Genomic DNA, 26,946 nt, shown 5'->3' on the forward strand with positions numbered 1-26,946 from the left:
GGGTTGCCATTTCCCTCTCCAATGCATGAAAGTGAAAAGTGAAAGTGAAGTTGCTGGATCGTGTCCAACTCTTAGCGACCCCATGGACTGCAGCCTTCCAGGCTCCTCCGTCCATGGGATTTTCCAGGCAAGAGTACTGGAGTGGCGTGCCATTGCCTTCTCTGATATAAAGGCTCCCTTTATATCCCACTAATAATCATTCAGAAAATATAGGAGTAAAAAAATCAGAAGATTTAAAAGTCAAGTGTATGAGAAATTAACAACCCTGTACTATCCTTTTAGTAGTGAGGAGTATAATATTTAACAAAGAAATTAGTCAGGAAAACTTAAATCACTGAATAAGTAACTGGCAAGCAGTTTTAAAAAGAAAAAATAATGTAGACTACACTTGATTTTACATATATTCTGGATGAGCCAGAGATTCTTTATTTAATAATCTAAGATTTTATTTAAAAACTTTTAAATCTATGATGATTATATATATATAAAATGAATTAGTAAAAGTGTTAGTAACCAGTTCTTTTTTTTCTTTTTAATTTTATTATTGAAGGATAATTGCTTTACAGAATTTTGTTGTTTTCTGTCGAACCTCAACATGAATCAGCCATAGATATACATATATCATCTCCCTTTTGAACCTTCCTCCCGTCTGCCTCCCCATCCCACCCCTCTAGGTTGATACAGAGCCTCTGCTTGACTTTCCTGAGCCATACAGCAAATTCCTGTTGGCTATCTATTTTACATATGGTAATGTAAGTTTCCATGTTACTCTTTCCATACATTTCACCCTCTCCTCCCCTCTCCCCATGTCCATTAGTCTATTCTCTACGTCTTGTTTCTCCATTGCTGCCCTGTAAATAAATTCTTCAGTACCATTTTTCTAGATTCCGTACATATGTGTTAGAATACAATATTTATCTTTCTCTTTCTGGTTCACTTCACTCTGTGTAATAAGCTCTAGGTTCATCCACCTCATCAGAACTGACTCAAATGTGTTTCTTTTTATGGCTGAGTAATATGCCATTGTGTATATTTACCACAACTTCTTTATCTGTTCATCTGTTGATGGGCATCTAGGTTGCTTCCATGTTCTAGCTATTGCAAATAGTGCTGCAATGAACAATGGGATACATGTGTCTTTTTCAGTTTTCATTTCCTCAGGCTAATATGCCTAGAAGTGCGATTGCTGGGTAATATGATGGTTTTTTAAGCAGTCTCCATACCATCTTCCACGGTGACTGTCAATTTACATTCCCACCAACAGTGCAAGAGTGTTTGCTTTTCTCCACACCCTCTCCAGCATTTATTGTTTGTAGACTTTTTGATGATGGCCATTCTGACCAGTGTGAGCTGATATATCATTGTAGTTTTGATTTGCATTTCTCTAATAATGAGCGATGTTGAGCATCTTTTCATGTGTTTGTTAACCATCTGTATCTCTTCTTTGGAGAAATGTATGTTTAGGTCTTTCTCTCACTTTTTGATTGGGTTGTTTGTTTTTCTGACAGTTGTATGAGCTGCTCATATATTTTAGAAATTAATCCTTTGTCAGTTGTTTCATTTGCTATTATTTTCTCCCATTCTGAGGCTTATCTTTTCACTTTGCTTATAGTTTCCTTTGCTGTGGAAAAGCTTTTAAATTTAATCAGGTCCCACTTGTTTGCTTTTGTTTTTATTTCTGTTACTCTAGGAGGTGGGTCATAGAGGATCGTGCTTTGATTTATGTCATCGAGTGTTCTGCCTATGTTTTCCCTCTAAGAGTTTTATAGTTTCTGGTCTTAGGTTTAGGTCTTCCATCCATTTTGAGTTTATCTTTGTGTATGGTGTTAGGAAGTGTTCTAATTTCATTCTTTTACCTGTAGCTGTCCAGTTTTCCCAGCACCATTTATTGAAGGGACTGTCTTTGCCCCAATGTATAGTCTTGCCTCCTTTGTCAAAAATAAGGTACCCATAGATGCGTGAGTTTATTTCTGGGCTTTCTGTCTTGTTCCATTGGTCTATATTTCTGTCTGTATGCCAGTACCATACTGTCTTGATGACTGTAGCTTTGTAGTATAATCTGAAGTCAGGAAAGTTGATTCCTCCAGCTCCATTCTTCTTTTGCAAGACTGCTCTGGCTATTTGGGTCTTTTGTGTTTCCATATGAATTGTGAAATTTTTTGTTCTAGTTCTGTGAAAACTGCCATTGGTAATTTGATAGGGATCACACTGAATCTGTAGATTGCATTTGGTAGTATAGTCATTTTCACAATATTGATTCTTTCTACTCAGAAGCATGGAATATCTCTCGATCTGTTTATGTCGTCTTTGATTTCTTTCACTAGCTTCTTAACAATTTTCTGTGTACAGTTCTTTTGTCTCCTTAGGTAGTTTATTCCTAGATACTTAATTCTTTTGTTGCAATGGTGAATGGGATTGATTCCTTAAATTCTCTTTCTGATTTTTCATTGTTAGTATGTAGAAATGCAAGTGATTTCTGTGTATTAATTTTGTTTCCTACAATTTTGCTAAATTCACCGATTTGCTCTAGTAATTTTCTGATATTATCTTTAGGGTTTTCTTTGTATTATGTCATCTGCAAACAGTGAGAGGTTTACTTCTTTTCCAATGTGGATTCTTTTTATTTCTTTTTCTTCTCTGATTGCTGTAGCTAAGACTTCCAGAACTATGTTGAATAATAGTGGTGAAAGTGGAAGTGGGCACTCTTGTCTTGTTCCCGATGTTAGGGGGAATGCTTTCAGTTTTTCACCATTGAGAATAATGTTGGCTGTAGGCTTATCATACATGGCCTTTACTATGTTGAGGTAGGTTCCTTCTATGTCCATTTTTTGAAGAGTTTTAATCATAAATGGGTGCTGAATTTTGTCAAAGGCTTTTTCTGCATCTATTGAGATTATCATATGGTTTTTATCATTTAATTCGTTAATATGGTGTATCACATAGATTGATTTGCATATATTGAAGAACCCTTGCATTCCTGGCATAAAACCAACTTGATCATGGTGTATGAGCTTTTTGATGTGTTGCTGAATTCTGTTTGCTAAAATTTTGTTGAAGATTTTTGCATGTGAGTTCATCAGTGATATTGGCCTGTAGATTTTTTTATGTGTGTTGTCTTTGTCTGGTTTTGGTATTGGGGTGATGGTTGCTTTGTAGAATGAGTATGAAAGTGTTCCTTTCTTTAAATTTTTTGAAAGAGTTTTAGAATGCAAGGTGTTAGCTCTTCTCTAAATGTTTGATAGAATTCTCCTGTGAAGCCATCTGGTTTTGGGCTTTTGATTTTCGGGAGATTTTTGATCACAGCTTCAATTTCAGTGCTTGTGATTGGGCGGTTCATAATTTTGATTTCTTCCTGGTTCAGTCTTGGAAGATTGATCTTTTCTAAGAATCTGTTTCTTTCAATTTATCCATTTTATTGCCATGCTGCTGCTGCTAAGTCGTTTCAGTCGTGTCCGACTCTGTGCGACCCCATAGACAGCAGCCCACCAGGCTCCCCCATCTCTGGGATTCTCCAGGCAAGAATACTGGAGTGGGTTGCCATTTCCTTCTCCAATGCATGAAAGTGAAAAGTGAAAGTAAAGTCGCTCAGTCGTGTCTGACTCTTAGGGACCCCATGGACTGCAGCCTACTAGGGTCCTCCGTCCATGGAATTTTCCAGGCAAGAGTACTGGAGTGGGGTGCCATTGCCATATAGTTGTTCATAATAGTCTCTTATCATCCTTTGTATTTCTGCATTGTTTCTTGTAACCGCTCGTTTTTCATTGGTAATTTTGTTGATTTGATTCTTCTCTTTTTTTCTTGAGTCTGGTGAAGGGTTTGTCAATTTTGTTTATCTTCTCAAAAACCAACTTTTAGTGTTATTAATCTGTAGTATTGTTTCTTTGATTTCTTTTTCATTTATTTCTGCTCTGATCTTTATGATTTCTTTCCTTCTACTAATTTTGTTTTTTTTTTTGTTGTTGTTGTTCTTTTTTTCCCAGTTGTTTTAAGTGTAAAGTTAGGTTGTGTATTTAGATGTTTTTCTTGTTTCTTGAGGTAGAATTATATTGCTATAAACTTCCCTCTTAGAATTGCTTTTGCTGCATCCCATAGGTTTTGTATTGTCGTGTTTTCATTGTCATTTGTTTCTAGAAATTTCTTCATTTCCCTTTTGATTTCTTCAATAACCTGTTGGTTATTTAGAAATGTGTTGTTTAATCTCCATGTGTTTATGTTTCTTACAGTTTTTTTCCTTGTAATTGATACCTAGTCTCATAGTGTTGTGATCAGAGAAGATGCTTGATACGATTTCAGTTTTCTTAAATTTACTGAGTTTTGATTTGTGACCCAAGATGTGGTCTATCCTGGAAAATGTTCCATGTGCACTTGAGAAGAAGGTGTGTTCTTGTGTTTGAATGAAATGTCCTGAAGATAACAATGAGATCTATCTCATCTAATGTATCATTTAAGACTTGTGTTTCCTTATTAGTTTTCTGTCTTGATGAGCTGTCCATTGGTGTGAGTGGGGTGTTAAAGTCTCCAGCTATTATTGTGTTACTGTCAATTTCTCCTTTTATGTCTGTTAGTGTTTGTCTTGTGTATTGAGGTGCTCCTGTGTTGGGTGCATAGATATTTACAATTGTTATGTCTTCCTCTTGGATTGATTCCTTGATCATTATGTAGTGTCCTTCCTTATCTCTTGTAAAATTCTTTATTTTAAGGTCTATTTTGTCTGGTATGAGGATTGCTACTCCAGCTTTCTTTTGCTTCCCGTTTGCATGGAATATATTTTTCTATTCTCTCACTTTCAATCTATATGTGTCTTGAGGTCTAAAGTGGGTATCTTGTAGACAGCATATATATGGGTCTTATTTTTTATCCATTCAGCCAGTCTGTGTCTCCTTGTTGGAGCGTTTAATCCATTTACATTTAATTATTGATACATATGTTCTTATTGCCATTTTCTTAATTGTTTGGGGTTGGTTTTGTAGATCTTTTTTCTTCTCTTGTATTTCTTGACTATATAAGTCCCTTTAACATTTGTTGTAAAACTGGTTTGGTGGTACTGAAGAACTTTTGGTGGTTTTGAAGAGCTTTCTACTGTTATGTCCAACCCATTTTTCTGTGATACTGTTGGTATTTTCATTATCTGTTTGTAGGTGTTTACACTTTATGGATATTTATCATTTCTCTGTAAAAAGAAATACAACATTTCCCTTCAATTGGTCACTTGTCTTTTTATTATATTTTACTGTTATCTGTTCTGCAACTGCTATTATTATAATGAATTATTTATCTCTGATTGTTTTTTAAACTGGAGCAGTGAGTTGGGCAAGGAGAATTCAGAAGTTACTTCCACTGTGAAATAAATATAAAATAGTTGAACTAAGAGAGCCTGCCTTATTCAGGACTTATCAAGTTTGTATATAATGAAGTGATATGATACATCAATGTTCTTCCAGGTAGCTAGATGACCCATTCCCTGCCTCTTTGATAACTGTGGTCAAGTGTTGCTTTACTAGAGTGATCTTCTGTAGGCACCACATGTAAAATTGTAACACTGTCACAAACTTAAGCCTGTTCCCTATTGCTGTCCTCTTTTTCTTCTCTCACCCTTTATAGGAGTTACCACAATTTAACATAACAGATGTTTTGCTAACTTAATGTGTTATCATTTGTCTTATCCCTAATATGCTGGTAGAATGAATGCACCAATTTGGGACTTTAAATAATGTCTGGCATTATAGCAAGTACTCAGTTTGTATTGGTTAAATGATCAAATTTCCCTTCATATAGATTGTTTGGGGATAGATTAAAAGATGAACTGAAAGAGGAATAGACTTGAGAAAGAAGGAGCAAGTTAAGTCCCATTATGGTGGTCTTAGGTGTAAGGTAGCAAAAGCTTAGCTAAAGTAATAGCAATGATAATAAAATAGAAAAGGCTAATGGAAATGACATTAAAAAGAAGAAATGGATTATCATTCTTGTTTGTATTTATAACTAATAAATAAAAAGGAAAAATTATTTGTATTTGTATTATATTTTAATATAGATGTTTATAAAGCAAAATTATAAATGATTGAAAATGAGTGAGTAGATGCTGTGACTTTTGTTTCTTTTGTTCTTACAAAACATTACTTTAAAAATACAAGCATTAAAGTATCTAGTGGAAGTCATAATGATTTTTCTGGTTTATTGTTTTTCTGTAATTTTTTTTTTTTTAGAGCTTTGCTTCCTGTTTTACATCACAAGTCTAAAAAAGGACCCCCCCGTCAAGCCAAATACGCTATTCATTGTATCCATGCAATATTTTCTAGTAAAGAAACCCAGTTTGCACAGATATTTGAGGTAAAAAGAAAAAATTTTTTTTGTTTCATGTTATTGTTAAAAAAATATGAATGAGTTTACAGAATGTTCACGTTTGGAGATGTATCATTTTGTAATTTTCCAAATTTGAATCAGTATAATCAATATTAATGATTGGTTAAAATTTGAAAATATCTGATGATTCAGCTTTTTAATGCTAGCTCTTTAGAAATCAAGCAGTTGTATAATAGTTTTGAAGTCACTTTATACATTTAGTATGAGGAAACTTTTTTCATTCATAAGTAATTACATATAAAATCATAGTTACTCATAGTAGGTAATAGGTGATTATTCTATCAGTTTACAGATTTTGGAAGTTAGATTTCTATATATGAAATACTACTGAAGTGTGTGGGGTTTTATACATGAATAATAATTTATAATTAAGGTTAAATAAATTTGTACTTTAATGACTGACCTAATTTCATATTAGATTAAAATGTGCCTTTTCCTTTGCAGGGCATATGATCCGCACCCAAAGATCCTTGATAGTTGGTGCTCTCCAAAACACCCACTGCAGTTTAGGTCCATGCCAGATATTTTGGACAGGACCAAGTATCAAGGACCTTTTGGTGTGGTCCAAATGTCTCTTGGGATGTTTTGGGCAGGACCAAATATGAACAAATACCAAGGACCTTTGTGTGTAGACCAAATGTCTTATTGGGTGTATTGGGACAGGACCAAATACCTACTGACTGTCTTTTCAGCATGTATTTTATTTTTTCTGTACTTTGAATTACCAGTACCCTTTCTAAGTATGGCAATTTCACTATAAGCTATTATAATCTAGTTTTAGCCTTCTTACTGCAAATAGAAGCTAAACAGAAAATTTATAAAAATCTTGTGGTTATAGTCTAGGAGCTTTGAATGAAGTCAAAACAATTTGGAAATTATGCTGAAACTAACCCACCATAAATACACAGACTTGCTGTCTATTTTAGAAGTATTTATGCTAATTTTGTCATATTTTCATGATTTATATTAAAGGCAGAATAAAGGAGGAAGAAAAGTTTTCTGTATCTATTAAACAGCATCTTTGCTATAGATACGCAATCATAATATAATTTAAAAATTGAGGTGGAGGTATATTCTATAGTTTTTAATTTTTTAATAAGAGAATGACTTCAGTGGACTCATGTTGATTTCTAGAAGGCTTTTTTTTTTTCTTGAATAATCTTTTTGTTCCCTCCAATGATGATGAGGAGGAAAATGCTGATTAGCTTGACTTTATTGGTTACTTTTAATTTTAATATCTGTAACTTCATCTTTACAAGAACCTACCTGGTAATCCTTCTCCTATAACATAGAAGATTGGCTGGCTTTCTGAGAAAAGGTTTCACAGACACATCTAACCTTTAGCAGATTACTGTTAACCCAGAGCTGCTGCTAAGTCGCTTCAGTCGTATCCGACTCTGTGTGACCCCATAGACGGCAGCCCACCAGGCTCCCCTGTCCCTGGGATTTTCCAGGCAAGAACACTGGAGTGGGTTGCCATTTCCTTCTCCAGTGAGTGAAAGTGAAAAGTGAAAGTGAAGTCACTCAGTTGTGTCCAACTTAGCGACCCCATGGACTGCAGCCCACCAGGCTCCTCAGTCCATGGGATTTTTCCAGGCAAGAGTACTGGAGTGGGTTGCCATTGCCTTCTCTGATTAATCCAGAGACTGATTATTAATTTCGGTTTTTCAGAAATGATTTTAATATCTTATTGTGGAAAATTGTCTTACAATATAATACATGAATTGGAAAAAAGTATACTATCAGTTATCTCTTTCTCATGTAAACAAGTTATCACTTAGATGTGCAATAGAGGTATTGAGGGAGTCATTGAGAACAGCAAGAAGTACTGTCATTACTTTTGATTAAGTGAAGCTTTTCATATTGCCCCAATGTGTTGGAAAAGAACAGTTTTGTGTTGTTTTTTCAAGCCTAGAATGCTTGGTGTTCAGTATAGGGGGATACCTACACCTTTATCTCAACCCCATTTCCCCAGCTACCCAGTTTCTTTTCTCAGAGGCAGCCAGTGTTGCCAGTTTCTAATGTACTTTTCAGGAGCTATTTTATTCTTATACAAGTAATATAAAAATACACAAAACACATCTTTTGTCCCCTTCTCCCTCTCTCATGCCAATGATAGTGTGCTATAGCCACTCTTCTTATCTTATTTTAAAAATTGAGCAATATGTTTTAGGTATCAACTTATGTGAGTAAATAAGCAGTCTCCTTCTGTTATAGCAAAATTATTATTAAAATAATATTTTTATTTTACTATAAGATTAATAAAATAGTTTTATTAGTTATAATACTTAATGTTTGATGTTATAAAAATCCACAAAAACGCTTGTAACTATCCATAATGAAAGCTTATTTTTTGCTTGTGATAAAAGTCCGTTTGGGTGTTTTGATTGCATTCTATTCAGTGTTTTAACCGTGCAGACCCTTTTTGACTAGTGGCTTCTCTTTCCTGGTGGCTCACACGGTAAAGCATCTGTCTGTAATGCGGGAGACCTGGGTTAAATCCCTGGGTCAGGAACATCCCCTGGAGAAGGAAATGGCAATCTACGCCAGTATTCTTGCCTGGAAAATTCCATGGACAGAGGAGCCTGGTGGGCTACAGTCTATGGGGTCGCAAAGAGTCAGACACGACTGAGTGACTTCACTGTCTTTCACTTTTTCTCTTTGAGTCCCATTGGATCCTTTGTATTAAGCCACCAGTGAGTAAAGAGAGTGAGAATGTGGAGAAGATACAGTGTTCATGTCTGCCTCAGTTCAGGCATGGCATACCTTACTTTCATCCCCATTCTGGTAACCAGAACTTCTGACTGCACATGGAAAAGCATCCTTATGCCCAGAAAGTAGAATAGAAGTAGGTATTGGTGAGCAAAGTGGCTACCCACTCTAGTTTCTTGCCTGGAGAATTCCATGGACTGAGGAACCTCATCGGCTACAGTCCATGCAGTCACAAAGAGTTGTACATGACTGAGCAACTTTCAGCAGTTGCTGACATATTTATATATGCAATCTAAAATATAATTTGGGAAAAACTGAAAGTACTTAAATATGATGCCTTCTAGTCAATAAAAGTTGTCAGTAAAAGTTAGATGTAACTTGAACCACTGCTTATACCATGTATTGAACTTGTGTGGTTTTTATCATTTGTAGATGAGACATGTGACCAGTTTATTTGCATGTTTATGGAGTTTATCATTTTCCTTTCCTCACTTTCAGCCTCTGCATAAGAGCCTAGATCCGAGCAACCTGGAGCATCTCATCACACCACTGGTGACTATTGGTCACATTGCTCTCCTTGCACCAGATCAATTTGCTGCTCCTTTGAAGTCTTTGGTAGCTACTTTCATTGTGAAGGATCTTCTGATGAATGATCGGGTAATTTATGTTTTCTAGATGTGTATTCTTCATAATGCTATCTTCTAAAATTTTATGCAACAAAAAGAGAAGTGGAATGATGTTAATAGCACTTCAGTTTGGTTGATTTGTTTTTAGCTTTTCCCATCTTTTTACCATGCTGCATCTTCATTATAAGTGAAACAACATCGAAACATCTCTTTAGTTGAGCACAGGGCTATGACCTGGAATGTTTTCCTTGATAAATACAAGATATCACCGGATTCTGTCTCTTTCAACTTGATAGGGATGTAAGTTTTGTAATGACATCTATTTTTTAAATATGTGAAGATTGACAGGTTAGTTTGCAGTATGGTTGTCATGATAGTAGTTGTTGCATTTTATACATAAAATAGAGAATTAAAGATCCCTGAGGGAAAATACTGGGGAAAAATACAGTGATTTTCTGTCTCCATTGTGTGAATCTTTGGGGCAGGGTATGTTTGGGTGTCTTGGAGAATTGACCCCTACAGTCATGTGCAGTTTTATGCATGTGTTTGTGTATTTTTAGATATACATATATGTAAAAAAAAAATACTGTAAAACTAGGATTTTCAGAATGGTAAATGAGCGTTGGTTTCAGATTAAAGTTACCAGCTGCATTAGCCCCTAACAAAAGTAGGCCTGTTCTATGATGCTTTGAGGCAAGCATTGACTTCTCTCTGGCTGTGAAAGTTCTAGAATGCATCTTCTTCCAATAGATTGTTTTCTGTGTTGAAAATCTGTTTAGCATAGCCGCCTTAATTAATGATCTAAGCTGGATGTTCTGGATAACTTGCTGCAATTCAGCATCAGGACTTGCTGCTCTACCTTGTGTCATAGAGATGGCTTCTTAAGTATTAGGAACCAATCTCTGCTAGCCTGAGATTTTCCTTCCGGAGCCTCCTTAGCTCTCTCAGTCTTTACAGAATTGAAGAGAGTTACAGCCTTGCTCTGGATCAGGCTTTGGCTTAAGGGAATGTTGGGCTGGTTTGATCTCTCCTCCAGTCCATTAAACTTTCTCCGTATCAGCAGCAAGTGTGTTTTGCTTTCTTGTCATTCACATTTTCACTGGAGAAGCACTTTTAATTTCCTTCAAGAACTTATCCTTCACATTCATAACTTGGCCCGAGAGGTTTAATTTTCAGCCGATAGTAGCTTTTGACATGCCTTCATCACTAGGCTTTATCATTTCTAGCTTTTGATATGAAGTTGAGAGATGTGCAGTGCTTCCTTTCACTTGAACATGTACAGTCCATGATAGGTTTGCTAATTTTCCCAATTTCTGTGTTGTTGTATCTTAGGGAATAGGGTGGCCTGAGGAGAGAGGGAGAGATGGGGAAAAGGCCAGTCCGTAGAGCAGTCAGAACACACACGTTTACTGATTAAGTTCATTGTGTTAATGGGTGTGATTCATGGCACCTCAAAATAGTTACAATAGTACCATTAAAGATCTCTAGTCACTTATCACCATAACAAATGTAGTAATAGTGAAATCATTTGGAATACTGCAAGAATTATGAAAATGTGACAGAGATATGAAGTGAGCAAATGCTGTTGGAAAAATAGCACTGATAGATACTTGACACGAACCTTCAATTTGTAGAAAACACAGCATTTGTGAAGCCTATTGAGACAATTCTTGTGTTATAGAAAAAGTATGTCAGACAGTTGAATTACAGTAAAAATAAAATTTGTATATTTAGAGTGTGTAATTAGAACTACAGTAAGATAGGAAAGAGAATATGAAACAGAAATAGTATTTGAAGTGATAATGCCAGAAAATTTTTCAAAATTTATGAAAGACATCAAAGCTATACATTCAAACCCCAAGTAGGATCAGTATAACACAAAGCTCACTAGATACATCATAGTAAAACTAGAACCAATCAAAAGCCTTCCAGGGAACAAGACTGTCACCTGACTTCAAGAGAAAAGATTAGAAAATGGAAGATAATGGAATAATAACTTCAAATTATTGAGTGGAAGAAAAGTACCAATCTGGAATTCTAAACCTGGAGAAAATACCCTTTAAAAAGGGAATGCAACATAAACACATTTTCAGACAAAAACTGAGAGAATGAGAGAAAATATTTGCAAATCATGTATCTAATATGTCCATATTGTATAAATCACACGTATAGCTCAATAGCAGAAAAAGAGTTTGATTAAAAAATAAGCAGAGGCAACATTTTTCCAAAGAACTCAAACAAGTCATCAGGAATTGTATGAAAAGTGCTCAACATCAGTAATCACCAGAGAAATGCAAATCAAAACCACAAAAAGATAGGACTTCATTTCTCTTAGAATGACTGATATAAAATAGATAATAAGTGTTGGTGAAGATGTGACGAGAAAGAACCCTTTTGCACTGTTGGTGTGAATGTAAATAGATACAGCCACCATGAAAAACAGTATGGAGAATCTTCCAAAAAATTAAAAATAGGAAAAAAAAAATAAATAGAAGCACCACATGATCCAGTAATAAATACTTCAGAGTATTTATCTGAAGGGAATGCGGACACTAATTCAAAAATATCTCTGCACCCCCATGTTCAATGCAGCATTATTTATAGCAGTCAAGACATGGAAGCAACCCAAGTGTCCATCTAATGGATGAATGGATAGAGAAAAAGTCGTGTATATATACAATGTAATATTGATCAGTCATTAAAACCAAAGAAAAAGTCCTGCTATTTGTGACAGCATGGATGAACCTTGAGGGCATTATGCTAAGTTAAATAGACAAAGATGAATACCATGTGATGTTCCTTACATGCAGTATCAAATTTTAAAAAACCCCAAATAACAGCAACAAAAACTCTCAAGCTCATAGATACAGAGATCCAGTGGTAGTTTTCAGAGGCTAGGGATGAAGGATGTGTGAATTCGGTAAAGGAATTCTAAAGGTACAGACTTCCAGTTAGAAAATAAGTCAAGGAATGTCATGTACAGCATGATGACTATCGTTATTAATACTGCCTGATATATCTGAAAGTTTCTGCTGAGAGTAGGTCTGAAAGTGTCTCATCATAGGAAAAAAATTGTAGCTGTGTTGTGATGGGTAATCACTAGACTTACTGTGGTGATCATTTCACAATATATGTAAATATTGAATCATTATACCTGTAGAACTGATTTGTCATATGCCAATTATATCCTTTAAAAAAAAGAATTATTAATTTGAAAAAAGTGAATAATGAACCTGCAGAATGGGAGAAAATATTTGAAAAATCAAAAATCTGATAAGAGGCTTAAAACTCAACAACAGGACAAACAGCCCAATTTTTTTAAATGGGCGAAAGACCTGAATAGTCATTACTATTAATAGTTATTATGGCTTTTTCGTTTATATTTTTGTATTAAGGTTTGTTCATTGTTTTTCTGGACATGATGCTATTGCGCACTTAATAGACCATATTATCATGTAAACATAACTTTTTGTACACTGGAAAACCGGGACATTGTGTAGCTCGCTTTATTGCAATACTTGCTTTATTGTGGTTGCTTGGAACCATACCTGCAGTATCTCCGAGGTATACCTGTTTCTGCTTGCTCATGCTTCATTTTTGCTTTCTTCTGACCCGTCTTTGAATTTACTCATCCTCTCTTCAGATTTGTTGAGTCTTATGTTAAACCCATAAAATTGAATTCTTAATTGCAATGTTTATATATTTTCTCCTGTAATTTCCTTAGAGTTTTTAAATAAAATTTTTTGTTCCCTGCCAGAATTCTTTTTCTTACCATTTAATCTTTCAGCACCTCTAATTATGTTAAAATTTATGTGAGTTAGTCTCAATATCTGTATCTCCAGTGGCTCTTCTTCTCTGTCTGGTTTTCGCTTGATTGTTGGTCAGGTCTTACTTTGCACACATTATTGTTGATTGAGCTGCATGGTTTGTGTATGAAAAGTTATAGAGATAATTGGAAGCTCTGGATAATTTTATAATTCTTCCAAAGAAGATTTATTTTTGCTTCTGTGATAGGCAGTTGAGCTGCTCTGAAATAATTTTCATTCAATCAAGAATGCAGTGATTGGAAGCTGGGCTTCAGTTTTTTGACAGGCTGATTGTTTTTCTGATCACTTTTATGTTTAGGGTGTTTTTATTTGGGATCCACCCAAAACTCAAGGTTGTTTAACAAGTCAGTCAGTCAGTTCAGTCGCTCAATCATGTCCGACTCTTTGCGACCCCATGAACTGCAGCATGCCAGACCTCCCTGTCCATCACCAACTCCTGGAGTCCACCCAAACCCATGTCCGTTGAGTCGGTGATGCCATCCAACCATCTCGTCCTCTGTCGTTCCCTTCTCCTCCTGCCCTCAATCTTTCCCAGCATCAGGGTCTTTTCCAGCGAGTCAGCTCTTCGCATCAGGTGGCCAAAGGATTGGAGTTTCAGCTTCAACATCAGTCCTACCAGTGAATACCCAGGACTGATCTCTTAGGATGAACTGGTTGGATCTCCTTGCAGTCCAAGGGTCTCTGAAGAGTCTTCTCCAACACCACAGTTCAAAAGCATCAGTTCTTCGGTGCTCAGCTTTCTTTATAGTCCAACTCTCACATCCATACATAACTACTGGAAAAACCATAGCTTTGACTAGACAGACCTTTGTTGACAAAGTAATGTCTCTGCTTTTTAATATGCAGTCTAGATTGACCATAACTTTCCTTGCGAGGAGCAAGCGTCTTTTAATTTCATGGCTGTAGTTACCATCTGCAGTGATTTTGGAGCCCAGAAAAATAAGTCTGACACTGTTTCCACTGTTTCCCCATCTATTTGCCATGAAGTGATGGGACCTGATGCCATGATCTTCATTTTCTGAATGTTGAGCTTTAAGCCAACTTTTTCACTCTCCTCTCACTTTCATCAAGAGCCTTTTTAGTTCCTCTTCACTTTCTGCCATAAGGGTGGTGTCATCTGCATATATGAGGTGATTGATATTTCTCCCAGCAATCTTGATTCCAGCTTGTGCTTCTTCCAGCCCAGCGTTTCTCATGATGTACTCTGCATATAAGTTAAATAAGCAGGGTGATGATATACAGCCTTGATGTACTCCTTTCCCAATTTGGAACCAGTCTGTTCTTCTATGTCCAGTTCTAACTGTTGCTTCCTGACCTGCATACAGGTTTCTCAAGAGGCAGGTCAGGTGGTCTGGTATTCCCATCTCTTGTAGAATTTTCCACAGTTTGTTGTGATCCACACAGTCAAAGACTCTACTCTTTATTGGACTCAGAATTCCATTTTCTTTTTCCTTCTAGCTCTGTGACAGTGATGCAAAACATTGCTCAACCTTTAAACTTCTTTCACTTTCAGAATCAGCCATCATTTATATATCAGAAAAGCAATTTTAGTGCCAGGCTCACGTCTCAGTTATTCTCTCTTCAGTACCCATGAACTGTTAGCATCTGGTGATGTTACTCTCCTAACTTTTCTGTTTTTTTCCTGCCCCAGCTAACCACAAAGCACCATTTTACTGTATATTTATCTCAAAACAATGTACTTGTTTAGTTTTGCTTGTTCCTAAGGTTTATGAATTATTTTATACCATATATTGATATATATATATCCATATATTGATATGTATATCAATATATGGTATATAGTGACTTGCTGTTATCATTATGGATTTGTTTCTTAGAATAACCCTTGATGTTGAATCTAGCTGTAGTTCATTCATTCATTGTGCTTTATTATATCATTGTGTGAAGTATATCTCGTTTTCTTAATGGACACATGGTATATTTCCATTTCTTTCTTATTTTAAACAGTGCTCCCGTGATTTTGTTTTTCTTCTTTATAGAACCTTCCAATGCATATGAGTACAAATTTCTCCAGGTTACATTCACAAGAGTGGTATACTTATGACCATCAGTCTGTACATTTAATTTTTCAATTTATTGCTGAAGTATTTTTCAGAATGGTTGTAAAACCTTATTTCCCTTTCAGCAGCATATGACATTATTGTCAAATTACTTAATTTTTGTCTGTCTAATTAATATAAAGTAATATCTCTTAATTTGCATTTCCCTGGTTACTAAGAATGTTTATGTCTAGTCATCATTCATGTTGCCTCTTTTCTGAAATTCCTCTTGATGTCTTTTGCCTTTTTTTCTTTCTTGGGTTGTTTATGTTTTTATCACAGGTAATCTTTACACACTTAATATTTTTTTCAGGTACATGTTAAAGTGTGTTCATAAAATGTATAAAATCCTATTTATGGTGTGTCTTTCTATTCCCTTCATAGTGTCCTTTGAACAAAAGTTATTAATTTTAATGTAACTAAATTTATCATTCTTTTCTCTTGTAGTTAGTGCTTTTTATATCTTAAGAAATTATTTCCTATGCCATTGTCATAAAAATACTCTCTCATATGTTGTTTTAAAAGTTTTAAGGTTTTCTTTTCACACATAAAATTTTTAATCCATCTGGTTTTGATTTTTTTGCTTTTTTTGTATGCTGTGACTCAAGAACTCCATTTCTTTCTGTTCTCCATTAGGAGAACCAACTTTCCCAGCATAATTTCTAGAATGTTCTCTCCTTCCAATCATCTGCAGTGCTATCATTCTTATACAGCCTGTATTTTTTCCCATTGCTTAGTTTGCTCATCTACAATGTGTCTTTTATTAAAATTTTGTAGTTTTCTCTGTAAGCAGATTTAAATATTTCTCTTATACAGCTTTGTTAGGTATTTCAGTTTTAAGAATTATTTTGTTGGTGGTGAATTTGGGCAGTTATTTTATAGTTTTTAATCTTATTATCTTGTGCTAAACTCTTTTTCACTTTTCATCATAATTATGAGAAAGGCTCATTTTGATTGTTTCCTTATCCATAAATATTTTATTGCTACATATTTTCTTATATTTCTACATGTATTTCCTGTACTTACCTTTTTTCATCTCAGCTTCATCTATCAGTTTTTGAAAGAGATATATTCAAGTGTTCTGTTGTAATGATGAAGTTTTTAATCTTTTTTAAAAAAATCGTTTTTGTTTATTTGACATTATCCTGCTAGTTTTACAGATGTTCATAATTTTGTATCTTATAAGATTAAAGAATTATATGTCAGTAAACTTTTTATTAAAATATTAGTATCCCATTTAACTCCATACCCCGTTTATATGCCTTTTCATCTTAACTAGTATATTTGTCCATTAGTTTTAGATTTTTTGTGTGTTTGTTTTTAGTTTTATTGCATCTATTATTATTATTATTTTTTTTTTTTAATTTTTGAACCTGTCTGTCTATTGATCATGTGAAAAGAAAGTGAACGTGAAGTCGCTCAGTCGTGTCCAACTCTTTGTGACCCCAATGGACTGTAGCCTACCAGGCTCCTCTGTCCATGGGATTTTCCAGGCAATAGTACTGGAGTGGATTGCCATTTCCTTCTCCAGGGGATCTTCCCGACCCAGGGAAGATCGTACGATGTTTTTTATTTTCTGTTTGTAATAATTTATGCTGATTGAATTTTCTTGTGAATTAAATATTTATGTGGAAGGCATCTTTGAATAATTCTTTCAAACTGGCTTGTAATTTGAAAGATTTATGAAAATATTTTTCTCCCTATTCTTAAAATATTAGAATTCTATTTTTCAACTCTCTTGGCTGTGGAAAATTCAGAACATTGTTTTTTGGCATGTGGTCTTGCCACCAAGAAATCTCAAGTTGATGTGGTTCTTGTTATTTTTGGTAGGTTCCTCTATGGGAGCTTTGGGATTTTGGGGGATGTTCTTAGTTCAGAAATTTCGTCAGTATGTTTCTAATGAGATTCTTTTTTTCATTATTTCCACTTCATGCTTTGAAGGTGCTTCTCTCCTGAAGACTTGGTCCTTAAACTATTTGTAAATAGCTCTGTGTGTCTGGAGAACTTGCCTTCTGTATTGGAACTACCTATCCTGTTGCTAGAAGGTCATCCGAGGTGCTCTTTGACAAATTTCTGTTTCCAACTAGAAATTGTGCATGTCAGGTTGAGGTGAAAATGGGATCTCCTGTGTTCCAAGATTGAGTTCAGCTCTTTGATCACCTTACTTATTGCCTGGCTGCTACTGTAAATTCACATCTCTTGATACTTTCAGTTTATCATCTCAGTATTACTCTATGATTATTCTAAAAAGATGACTTTTTGGAGGGTGTTTTCTGTGTTTTTCTGGAGATGTCAATCCTCTAGCTCTGTTTTTTTGTTTGTTTTCTTTTTGCTGTATATTTTCTGTTTTTTGAAATTTTTCTATGGTTTTGGTTTTGTTTTCTGGGCTTCCCTGGTGGCTCAGACGGCAAACAGTACACAATGCAGGAGACCTGGGTTTGATCCCTGGGTCAGGAGGATCCCCTGGAGAAGGGAATGGCTACCCACTCCAGGATACTTGCCTGGAGAATTCCTTGAACAGAGGATCCTGGCCGGCTACAATCTTTGGGGTCACAAAGAGTTGGACATGACTGACTAACACTGACTTTTTTGCTTCCTAGCCCAGCTACCGGGGTAAGAGGGATGGGTGTGGGGTGGGGTGTGTGGGTGTGAGTGTGTGTTGCCTTTAAGTAGGAAGATACTAATGTATGTTTTCTGTTACTTCAGCTGCAAGCCTTTATATTTGTTCCCTGCTCAGGACTTTTTGCAGCTACCTTTCCCCTTGTTTATGAACTATAGCTGACCATTGAGCAAAATGAAAGTTAAAGCTGCCAACCCTTTGTGTTGTGGAAAAATCTTTTTACAATTTATAGTCAGCTCTCTGTATGTTGTTCCTTGGGCATTTGTGATTCAGTCAAACATAGATTGTGTATAGTGTGTTACTGTAGTATGTATTCACTTAAAATCTACATGTTGGTGGACCTGCACAGTTCAAACTTGTCTTATTCAGGGGTCATGTATCCTTTTTGGCTCCATTGATTTTTATCCTATTCCTTGCTGGCTGCCTTAAATAAATGAAACATTAGTCTTAAAGGGGGTTAAGCAAGGAAGTGTACATAAGTTGTTAAAGTCAGTCCTGTCTCATACTTGCAAAGAACCAACTGGAGCTGGAAGCATAAGGTTCATTTTGGTGCTAGTGAAAACAGGTCTTTCAAACTTTTTGTGTAAGTAACAAAACATAGTCATATATAATGACTGTTGCTGTAGAAGGTAAAGATTTCATTCATTCTCTATATATTAATTACATATGAGAATTTGTATCTTAAAGTCCTTAATTTTTGTTTAGCTTCCAGGAAAAAAGACAACTAAGCTTTGGGTTCCAGATGAAGAGGTTTCACCTGAAACAATGGTCAAAGTGAGTGACATGCACAGATCTGCTGATTTTAATCTACTTAATATACCCTATTATTATTATATTATAGGTGTTAATAGTTCCTGTTATAAAGATATGGCTATTGAAGTAATTCAAGTTTTTATGTTTCTTCTGTGACATCCTTTGGGCCATGAGAGTATAGGGTGATACTGAGAAACCTGAGACTTTGGGGAGCTGCACATAATATAGTTTGGAAAATAAAAAGAGTGAAAACTCCTTCCATGTTACTTTTTCTTAGATATCAATATTTTAATGGCAGAAGACAATGCTGGCTTTAAGTACCTTCTCCTTTCAGTAAAGATGGTCATCCAGGTTTTAAGACTGTTGAGCATGGCTTCCCAGGTGACGCTAGTGGTAAAGAATCAGCCTACCAACGCAAGAGAAAGAATCTGCCCATCAGTGCCCGAGATGAGGGTTCGATCCCTGGGTCAGGAACATACCCTGAAGGAGGAAATGGCAACCCATTTCCAGTATTCTTGCCTGGGAAATCCCATGGACAGAGGAGCCTGGCAGGCAACAGCCCATACAGTCACAAAAGAGTTGGACATAACTGAGCATGCATGCACATCTTTTCCATGGGATTTGATAAACTTTTTTATTTAAAAAAATTTAACCTGTAATTTCTTGAGTTAGGAGTTGTATATAAAAGATTGCTTATCGCTTCTGTAGAAGTATTACTTCTCTAAAACCGTATGTAGTCTGTAATATAGACCTCAGTCTGCTACCCAAGGTGTGAAGGCCAAGAACAAATACATTAAATATTGTTTTTCTAATTATACTTTCTTATAAATAATTTTGTTGTATATTTATGTTTCATACTGTGAACTACTTTTTCACATTATTGCAGTTTTAGATTCTGATACTGTTTCTCCAGACCTGTAGGGCAGTCTTCCTTTAGCATCATTGAATGATGCTGGAAACTTTTGAGTTCAAGTATGAAACAGTTTTCTCTGCATTGGTCTCAAGCAGCAGTTTTGTATAGTTGGACAACACTGTATTAGAAGGCAGGCTGCCTGCGCTTAAGTTCATGGTTACGAAGTGGCCAAGGAAGAGAATCTGAAGAGTGTAAGCCACATACCATAGTCTGAAACCCATTTAGCTCTGAAGCTTCAGATCTATAAAAAGTAAGGTAATATGTAAAAAAGAGAAAATGTGTTGTACCACTTCAGAAAGGGTTGTTCCAAATATTAGAGGCAGTAACAGGTATTAAAGTACTGATATTAAGTACTGCATAATTATGAAAAATGCAGTACAAATGTAATGTGGTATAAACTCTTAGTTTATAAACTCACAAAAGATGAAATATGATTTGCATTTGGGAACTTTATGGATTAGGGAAGTTAACATGATTTTACTGTGGATTCTAAAGGGTAGAGTGTTGGAGAAACATTTTTTAAAAAGCAGGAAGAACCAGTTTTTAGATAAATCATTCGTCAGTTACCAGGAGGTGGAACGTGAGACATTTTTAAAACATTCAGTTATCCTCACACATGCAAATAAAAATAATTTTTTCTTTCCTATTCTTAAAACGCATCTATTAAAGACATTTCTTCATTCTTTCTCAAAGCTAACATAGAGTTTCTTTGAACAGTAGCAATGTTGTGTCAATTTGTATTTTAAATAGATTCAGGCTATAAAAATGATGGTTCGATGGCTACTTGGAATGAAAAATAATCACAGTAAATCAGGAACCTCTACTTTAAGATTGCTTACAACAATATTGCACAGTGATGGAGACTTGACAGAACAAGGGAAAATTAGGTATGTAATTACAGCTTCAGCATTCTTTGGATTACACAATATGTTAACATCTGATGTAGTTTTTGAATGATGGTTTCTTTTTAAACAAAATAATACAGATTTGTAGATATGCATATACTTTTATTGTAATAGGCTTTTGTATAGTGGTTATTTCAAAATGACAGTCCCATGTCTAGTGCAGATTACTGCCGAATGCTTTTAAGTATTTTTAACAGTAGATGTTTACTTTTTTTTAATACCTCATATGAAATTGTTAATGTACCAATCAGTAACTGGTGTTTTACATTCTTGTTAATATCTAAATGCAAAAGAAAAGACTAAATAGAAAACAACTTATCTGAATCTGTTTCCAGAAGTATTGTTGTTGTTGTTTAGTTTTGCTAAGTCCTGTTTGACTCTCTGCGACCCCATGGACTCCAGCACACCAGACTCCTGTCCTCTGCTGTCTCCTGGAGTTTGCTCCGACTCATGTCCATTGAGTTGGTGATTCTATCTAATCATCTCATCCCCTGCTCCTTTTGACATCAGTCTTTGCCAACATCAGTGTCTTTTGCAATGGAATTGGCTCTCTGAAAGTGAAAATATATGCATACGTGGAAAATGCACTTGACACAAAGTATTAAAAATACACATAAATACTATACTTTTTTGTTTTTTTGTTTGTGTTTTGTTTGAAAGATGTATAGTCTAGTGATTGAAAACATGAACTCTGAATTCCAGATTCAAATCCTGGGACCACATCTTAGCAGCTTGGTACCTTTCAGTAAGTTACTGTAACTGCTCTGTACCTCAGTTTCCTCAACTATAAAACAGAGATGATGATTAATGCCTATCTCATCTAGCTATTATGGTAATCAAAAAAGTTAGTATATTTAATGTATTTAAAACACTGCCCAGCACATAGTAATTAGATATATTGATGGTAGTGGTTATGTCAGAATTAGCTAAAATTTAGAAGTTTGTCCTCTGTGAAAATACAGGTGCCATTTATAGCATCTTATTGGTAGTTAAAAATATGAGAGTAACTTCCCCCACCTTTTATATATATACGTGTGTGTGTGTGTACACATCTAGCTTAAAGTCTTTAGGACCAAATATAAATGGTAATTGTCAGCTGCTTAATACTTTGCCATCTTTGCTTCATTTCTTATATGTTTTGCTCATACAGTACTTTTTGCATAGAATATTAGCATTAACACATTCTTCTCAAACAGATCAAATAAAAAGAAAGTTCTGTAAGGTATTCCACATGTATAACTCATTTATTACCTTTTCAGTAAAATTAGTTGTCTCTACCTTCTACTCTTATAATTTATGTTAGCATCCAAGAGTTACATAATAATTAGAAAAATTTCCTTAGTATTGATACATTTTGTCTGAAATTTACTAATTACATTATTTATGTGCATACTTAGGTCTCATGCCACTTGTTTTTATTCATAGTATTCTTTAACAAAATCACATGTGTTCTTGAATTCTGTAAGTGTGTGTGAATTACATTGGATCTGTCTGCATTTTTTAAAAACATTTAATGAAGTATAGTTGATTTACAATAGTGTGTCAATTTCTGCTGTGCATCAAAGTGATTCAGTTAAATACACACACACACACACACACACACATACATACATACATACATACATACATGCCTTTTCATATTCTTTTGTGTTGTAGTTTGTCACAGGATGTTGAAAATAGTTCCCTGTGCTATACAATAGGGCCTTGTTGTTTCTCCATCCTACAGCTGAAAGTTTGCCTCTGCTAATCCCAAACTCCCACTCCTTTTCTCCTCTACACCTCCTCCCCCTTGGCAACCACATGGCTTTTTTCTATTTCTGTGAGTTTGTTTTTGTTTTGTAGATTCATGATTTGTGTCACATTTTAAATTCCACATGTAAGTGATATCATATGGTATTTGTCTTTCTCTTTCTGACTTTGCTTAGTATGGTAATCTCTAGGTCCATTCATGTCACAAATGGCAGAATTTCATCTTTTTGATGGCTAAGTAATATTCCACTGTATACACATACCATATCTTACTTTGTCCATTCATCTGTCGATGGACATTTACATTGTTTCCATGTCTTAGCTATTGCAAATAGTGAACATAGGGGTGCATTTATCTTTTTAAGGTTAGTTTTGTCTTGATGTATGCCCAGGAGTGGAATTGCTGGAACTTTGTTTTTAGTTTTTTGAAGAACCTCCATATTGTTTTCCATAGTGGCTGCACTTATCTACATTCCTACGGACAGTGTAAGAACAGTGTCCTTACACAGTGAAGGAACTTTTCTTCACACCCTCTCCAGCATTTGTTGTTTGTATGCTTTTTAATGATGGCTATTCTGACTGTGAGGTGGTACATCATTGTAGTTTTGATTTGCATTTCTCTAGTAATCAGCAATATTGAGCATCTTTTCATGTACCTATTGGCCATCTGTATGTCTCCTTTAAAGAGATGTATATTTAGATTTTTTATTTTTGATTGGCTTGCTTGTTGTTGAGTTTTATGAGCTGTTTCTGTATTTTGGAAAGAAAGCTGTTATTTGTCACATCATTTGCAAATATTTTCTGCCTATCCCTAGGTTGTTTTCATTTTGTTTGTGGTTTCCTTTGCTGTGCAAAAGCTTGTAAGTTTAATGAGGTCCCATTTGTTTATTTTTGCTTTTATTTCTGTTGCCTTGGGAGCCTGACCTGTGAACACATTGTGTGATTTATGTCAGAATATTTAGGCTTTCTTCTGTGAGTTTTATGGTGTCATTTTGTTTTTAAGTATTTAAGGCATTTTGAGTTTATTTTTGTGTATGGTGTGAGAGTGTGTTCTTACTTGATTGACTTACATGCAGCTGTCCATCTTTCCCAGCACCACTTGATGAAGAGATTGTCTTTTCCTCATTGAATATTCTTGCTTCCTTTGTCAAAGATGAATTGTTCACAGGTTTGTGGATTTATTCTGGGCTCTCTACTCTGTTCCATTGATCCATGTGTCTGTTTTTGTGCCAATAACATACTGTTTTGATTATGGTAGCTTTTTTGTATTGTCTGAAGTCTGAAGGACAATGCCTCCTGCTTTGTACTTTTCCTCAGGATTACCTGGCAATTCTGAGTCTTTTTTGGTTCTGTTTACCTTTTAGGATTATTTGTTTTAATTCTGTGAAAAGTCTCATGGGTAATTTGATAGGTATTACCTTAAATCTGTAGATTGCTTTGAATAATATGGCCATTTTAATAACAGTATTAACTCAATTCAAGAGCTGGGATGTTTTTCCATTTCTCTGAATCATCTTCAGTTTTCTTTATTAATATTTTGTATTTCTCAACATATAAGTCTTTCATTTCCTTGGTCAGATTTATTCCTAAGTATTTTATTTTGGTGGTACAGTTTTAAAAGGGATTGTTTGTTTACACTCACTTTCTGATATTTGACTGTTGCTGTAAAGAAATGCAGCCTGTTTTTGTATATTAATCTCGTCTCCTTCTACCTTGCTGAATTCATTTATCAGTTCTAGTAGTTTCTGTGTGGAGTCTTTAGAGTTTTCTATGTTGTATCATCTGCATATAATAATAATTTTTACCTCTTCTCTACCAATTTGAATACCTTTTATTTCCTATTCTGCTTTAGCTGGGACTTCTAATACTATGTTGAAGTGAAGTGGTGAGAGTGGGCATCCTTTTTTTCCAGAATATACTGGGAAGGCTTTCAAGTTCTTACTGTTGAATATTATATGGGCTGTGGGTTCATCATAAATAGCTTTTATTATGTTGAGCTATGTTCCCTCTGTACTCATTTTCATCAGGGTTTTGTATCATGAATGAATGTTGACTTTTATCAATTCTGCATCTATTGACATGATCATGTGGTTTTAATCCTTTCTTTTGTTGATGTGGTGTATCACATTAATTGATTTGCATGATTTGAACTATCTTTGTGACCCTAGGGTGAATCCAGCTTGGTTGTGGTGTATGACCTTTTTTATGTGTTGAATTCAGGTTGCTGATACTTTAAGAACTTCTGTGTTTATTTATCAAGGATATTGACCTGTAATTTGCTTTTTTGATGGTGTCTTTGTCTGGTTTCGGTAACTTCATTACCAAACTTCAGGGTGATGGTGACTTCATAGAATGTCTCTGGGAGTGTTTTCTTCCTATTCACTCTTTTGGAAGAGTTTAAGAAGTTCTTTTTTGTATGTTTTATAGAATTCCCCAGTGAAGCCATCTGGTCTTGAAGTTTTGTTTGTAGGGAGTGTTTTTGGTTTGGTTTTTTAAATTACAGATTCTGTATCATTTCTAGTGATTGGTCTGGTTATCTGTTTCTTCTTGCTTTTTAGTGGGCTGTATGTTTCTAAAAGTTGTCCTTTTCTTCCCGTTTCATAGTATTGTTCATAGTAATTCTCTTTCAGTTTCCTTGTATTTCTGCAGTTTGAGTTGCGATTTCTCCTCTTTCATTTCTTATTTTGTTTATTTGAGTCTTGTCTTCTTGCTGAGCCTGATCAGAGGTTTGTCAATTTTTGTTTGCCATGTCAAAGAATCAGCTCTTGGTTTTATTGATTTTTTTTTTTTTGGATATTGTTTTTAAATCGCTGTTTTATTTGTTTCCTCTCTGATCTTTATTATTTCCATCTGCTGACTTTAGGTTTGTGATTTGATGGTTTTCTTTTGTATTATTTTTGTATTCTCTTCTTTTTGATTTTTGTTAATCTGTTATTATGTTTTTGATTTGTGCCTGCCCTGGTTTTCAAATATATTAAACCTGTTCATATACCTACTTGCTTTAGATTTAGGTAATCATACAAACTGAAACACATTCTAGGAAAAGACAAATCTATATTTTCTTACTCTCCTCTCCCACATTTTATAATTTTGTTGTCCTTATACATCCTCATAGTGACACTTTTGCTGTTCGTTTGGTAATCATTGCTTTCACAGTAATTTTATTTTTTTGAAGAATTTGTGTACTTATTTCAGTGATTTACTTTCCAATTGTGATTTTCTCTTTCTTATAGATTCTTGCATCTTTTCTACTTAGAAAGGACCTTTCAATATTTCCTTTAAGATAGGTTTAGTATTGTATTCTTTAAGTTACTGTTTTTCTGAGAAATTCTTTATTTCTCCTTCTATTCTATAGGATAGTCTTGCTGGGTTCAGTATCCTGGGTTGCAGATTTTTCACTTTTGGACTTTGAATATATCTTGCTACTTCCTTCTGGCCTGCAGTGTTTCTGTAGAGAAATGAGCTGATAGCCTTTTAGGGGTTCCCTTGTAGTTAACTCTTCTTCTCTTGCTGCCTTTAAAATCTCTCTTTAACATTTGCCACTTTTATTATAATGTGTCTTAGTATAATCTGTTTGGATTTATCTTGGGAAGGGCACTTTGTGCTTCCTCTATTTGGATATCTGTTTCTTTCTTTAGGCCTGGTAAGTTTTCAGCCATAATTTCTTCAAGGACATGTTCATTCCCCTTTCTTTTTTTTCTTCCAGAATCCCTATCATACATAGATTTGGATGCTTCATATTATCCCATAGGTCTCTTATATTGCCTTTTTTTAAGGGGTGGTTGTCTGCTGATCTACTTGGGTAATTTCCATTTTTCTGTCTTCCAGAAAAATGGAAATTTTTCATTTTCCCATTTAAATAAATGGAAATTATTCCTTCTGCTGTCCATAGCCTTTAGTTCGGCTTTGGTCTCTTCTAATGAATTCTCTGTTTTTTTCCTTGGCCCCTGCTTATAGTTTCCAATTCCTTTTCACAATAATCTACATCTGTATCAGTGGCCTTTCTTAATTCCTGTAGTATTTTCATTCATTTTCTCCATTTTGAATTCAGTGTCTGTTAGACTGAAGAAGTCTGTTTCATTTTTCTTTCAGGGGAATTCTCTCTGTTAATGGAGAGTGCTTTTTCTGCTTCTTTATTTTACTTTTATTTCTTTTGCTCTGTGAGTCTAGAGCAGTTACCTGCTGTAGTCTTTGAGGGCTGTTTTTCTGTGGAGGTGACCCTGTGTAGCCTGTGTGAGTTTAATATTTTTTGGTGTGAGGGCTGTTTTTTAGTATGGATGCCTGCAGCCTGTTTCTTCCGTGTATGCTGGCCATTATCCCCTTGATAGGAGCTGTGACAGATGTAGTGACCAGAGCCTGCATAAGCTATCGACCGGGCCTCCTCTTTGGTCTGTGATTGTCATTGCCCTGTTGGGGCAGGG

General features: G+C 35.1%; 1 protein-coding gene across 3 annotated transcripts in view; it reads left to right on the forward strand.

Moving 5' to 3' along the window:
* PDS5B (PDS5 cohesin associated factor B) overlaps positions 1-26,946 on the forward strand; it is a 182,073-nt gene that overhangs the window by 127,729 nt on the left and 27,398 nt on the right. For all 3 annotated transcript variants that reach the window (XM_044927354.2, XM_044927352.2, XM_044927353.2), the window contains exons 20-23: positions 6,204-6,327; positions 9,571-9,729; positions 18,911-18,979; positions 20,622-20,758. In XM_044927354.2, coding sequence (XP_044783289.1) covers positions 6,204-6,327; positions 9,571-9,729; positions 18,911-18,979; positions 20,622-20,758 — 489 coding nt within the window. The remainder of the gene's footprint in view (positions 1-6,203; positions 6,328-9,570; positions 9,730-18,910; positions 18,980-20,621; positions 20,759-26,946) is intronic.

This window comes from Bubalus bubalis, chromosome 13 (assembly GCF_019923935.1).
Source record: "Bubalus bubalis isolate 160015118507 breed Murrah chromosome 13, NDDB_SH_1, whole genome shotgun sequence".
Lineage (NCBI taxonomy): Eukaryota > Metazoa > Chordata > Mammalia > Artiodactyla > Bovidae > Bubalus > Bubalus bubalis.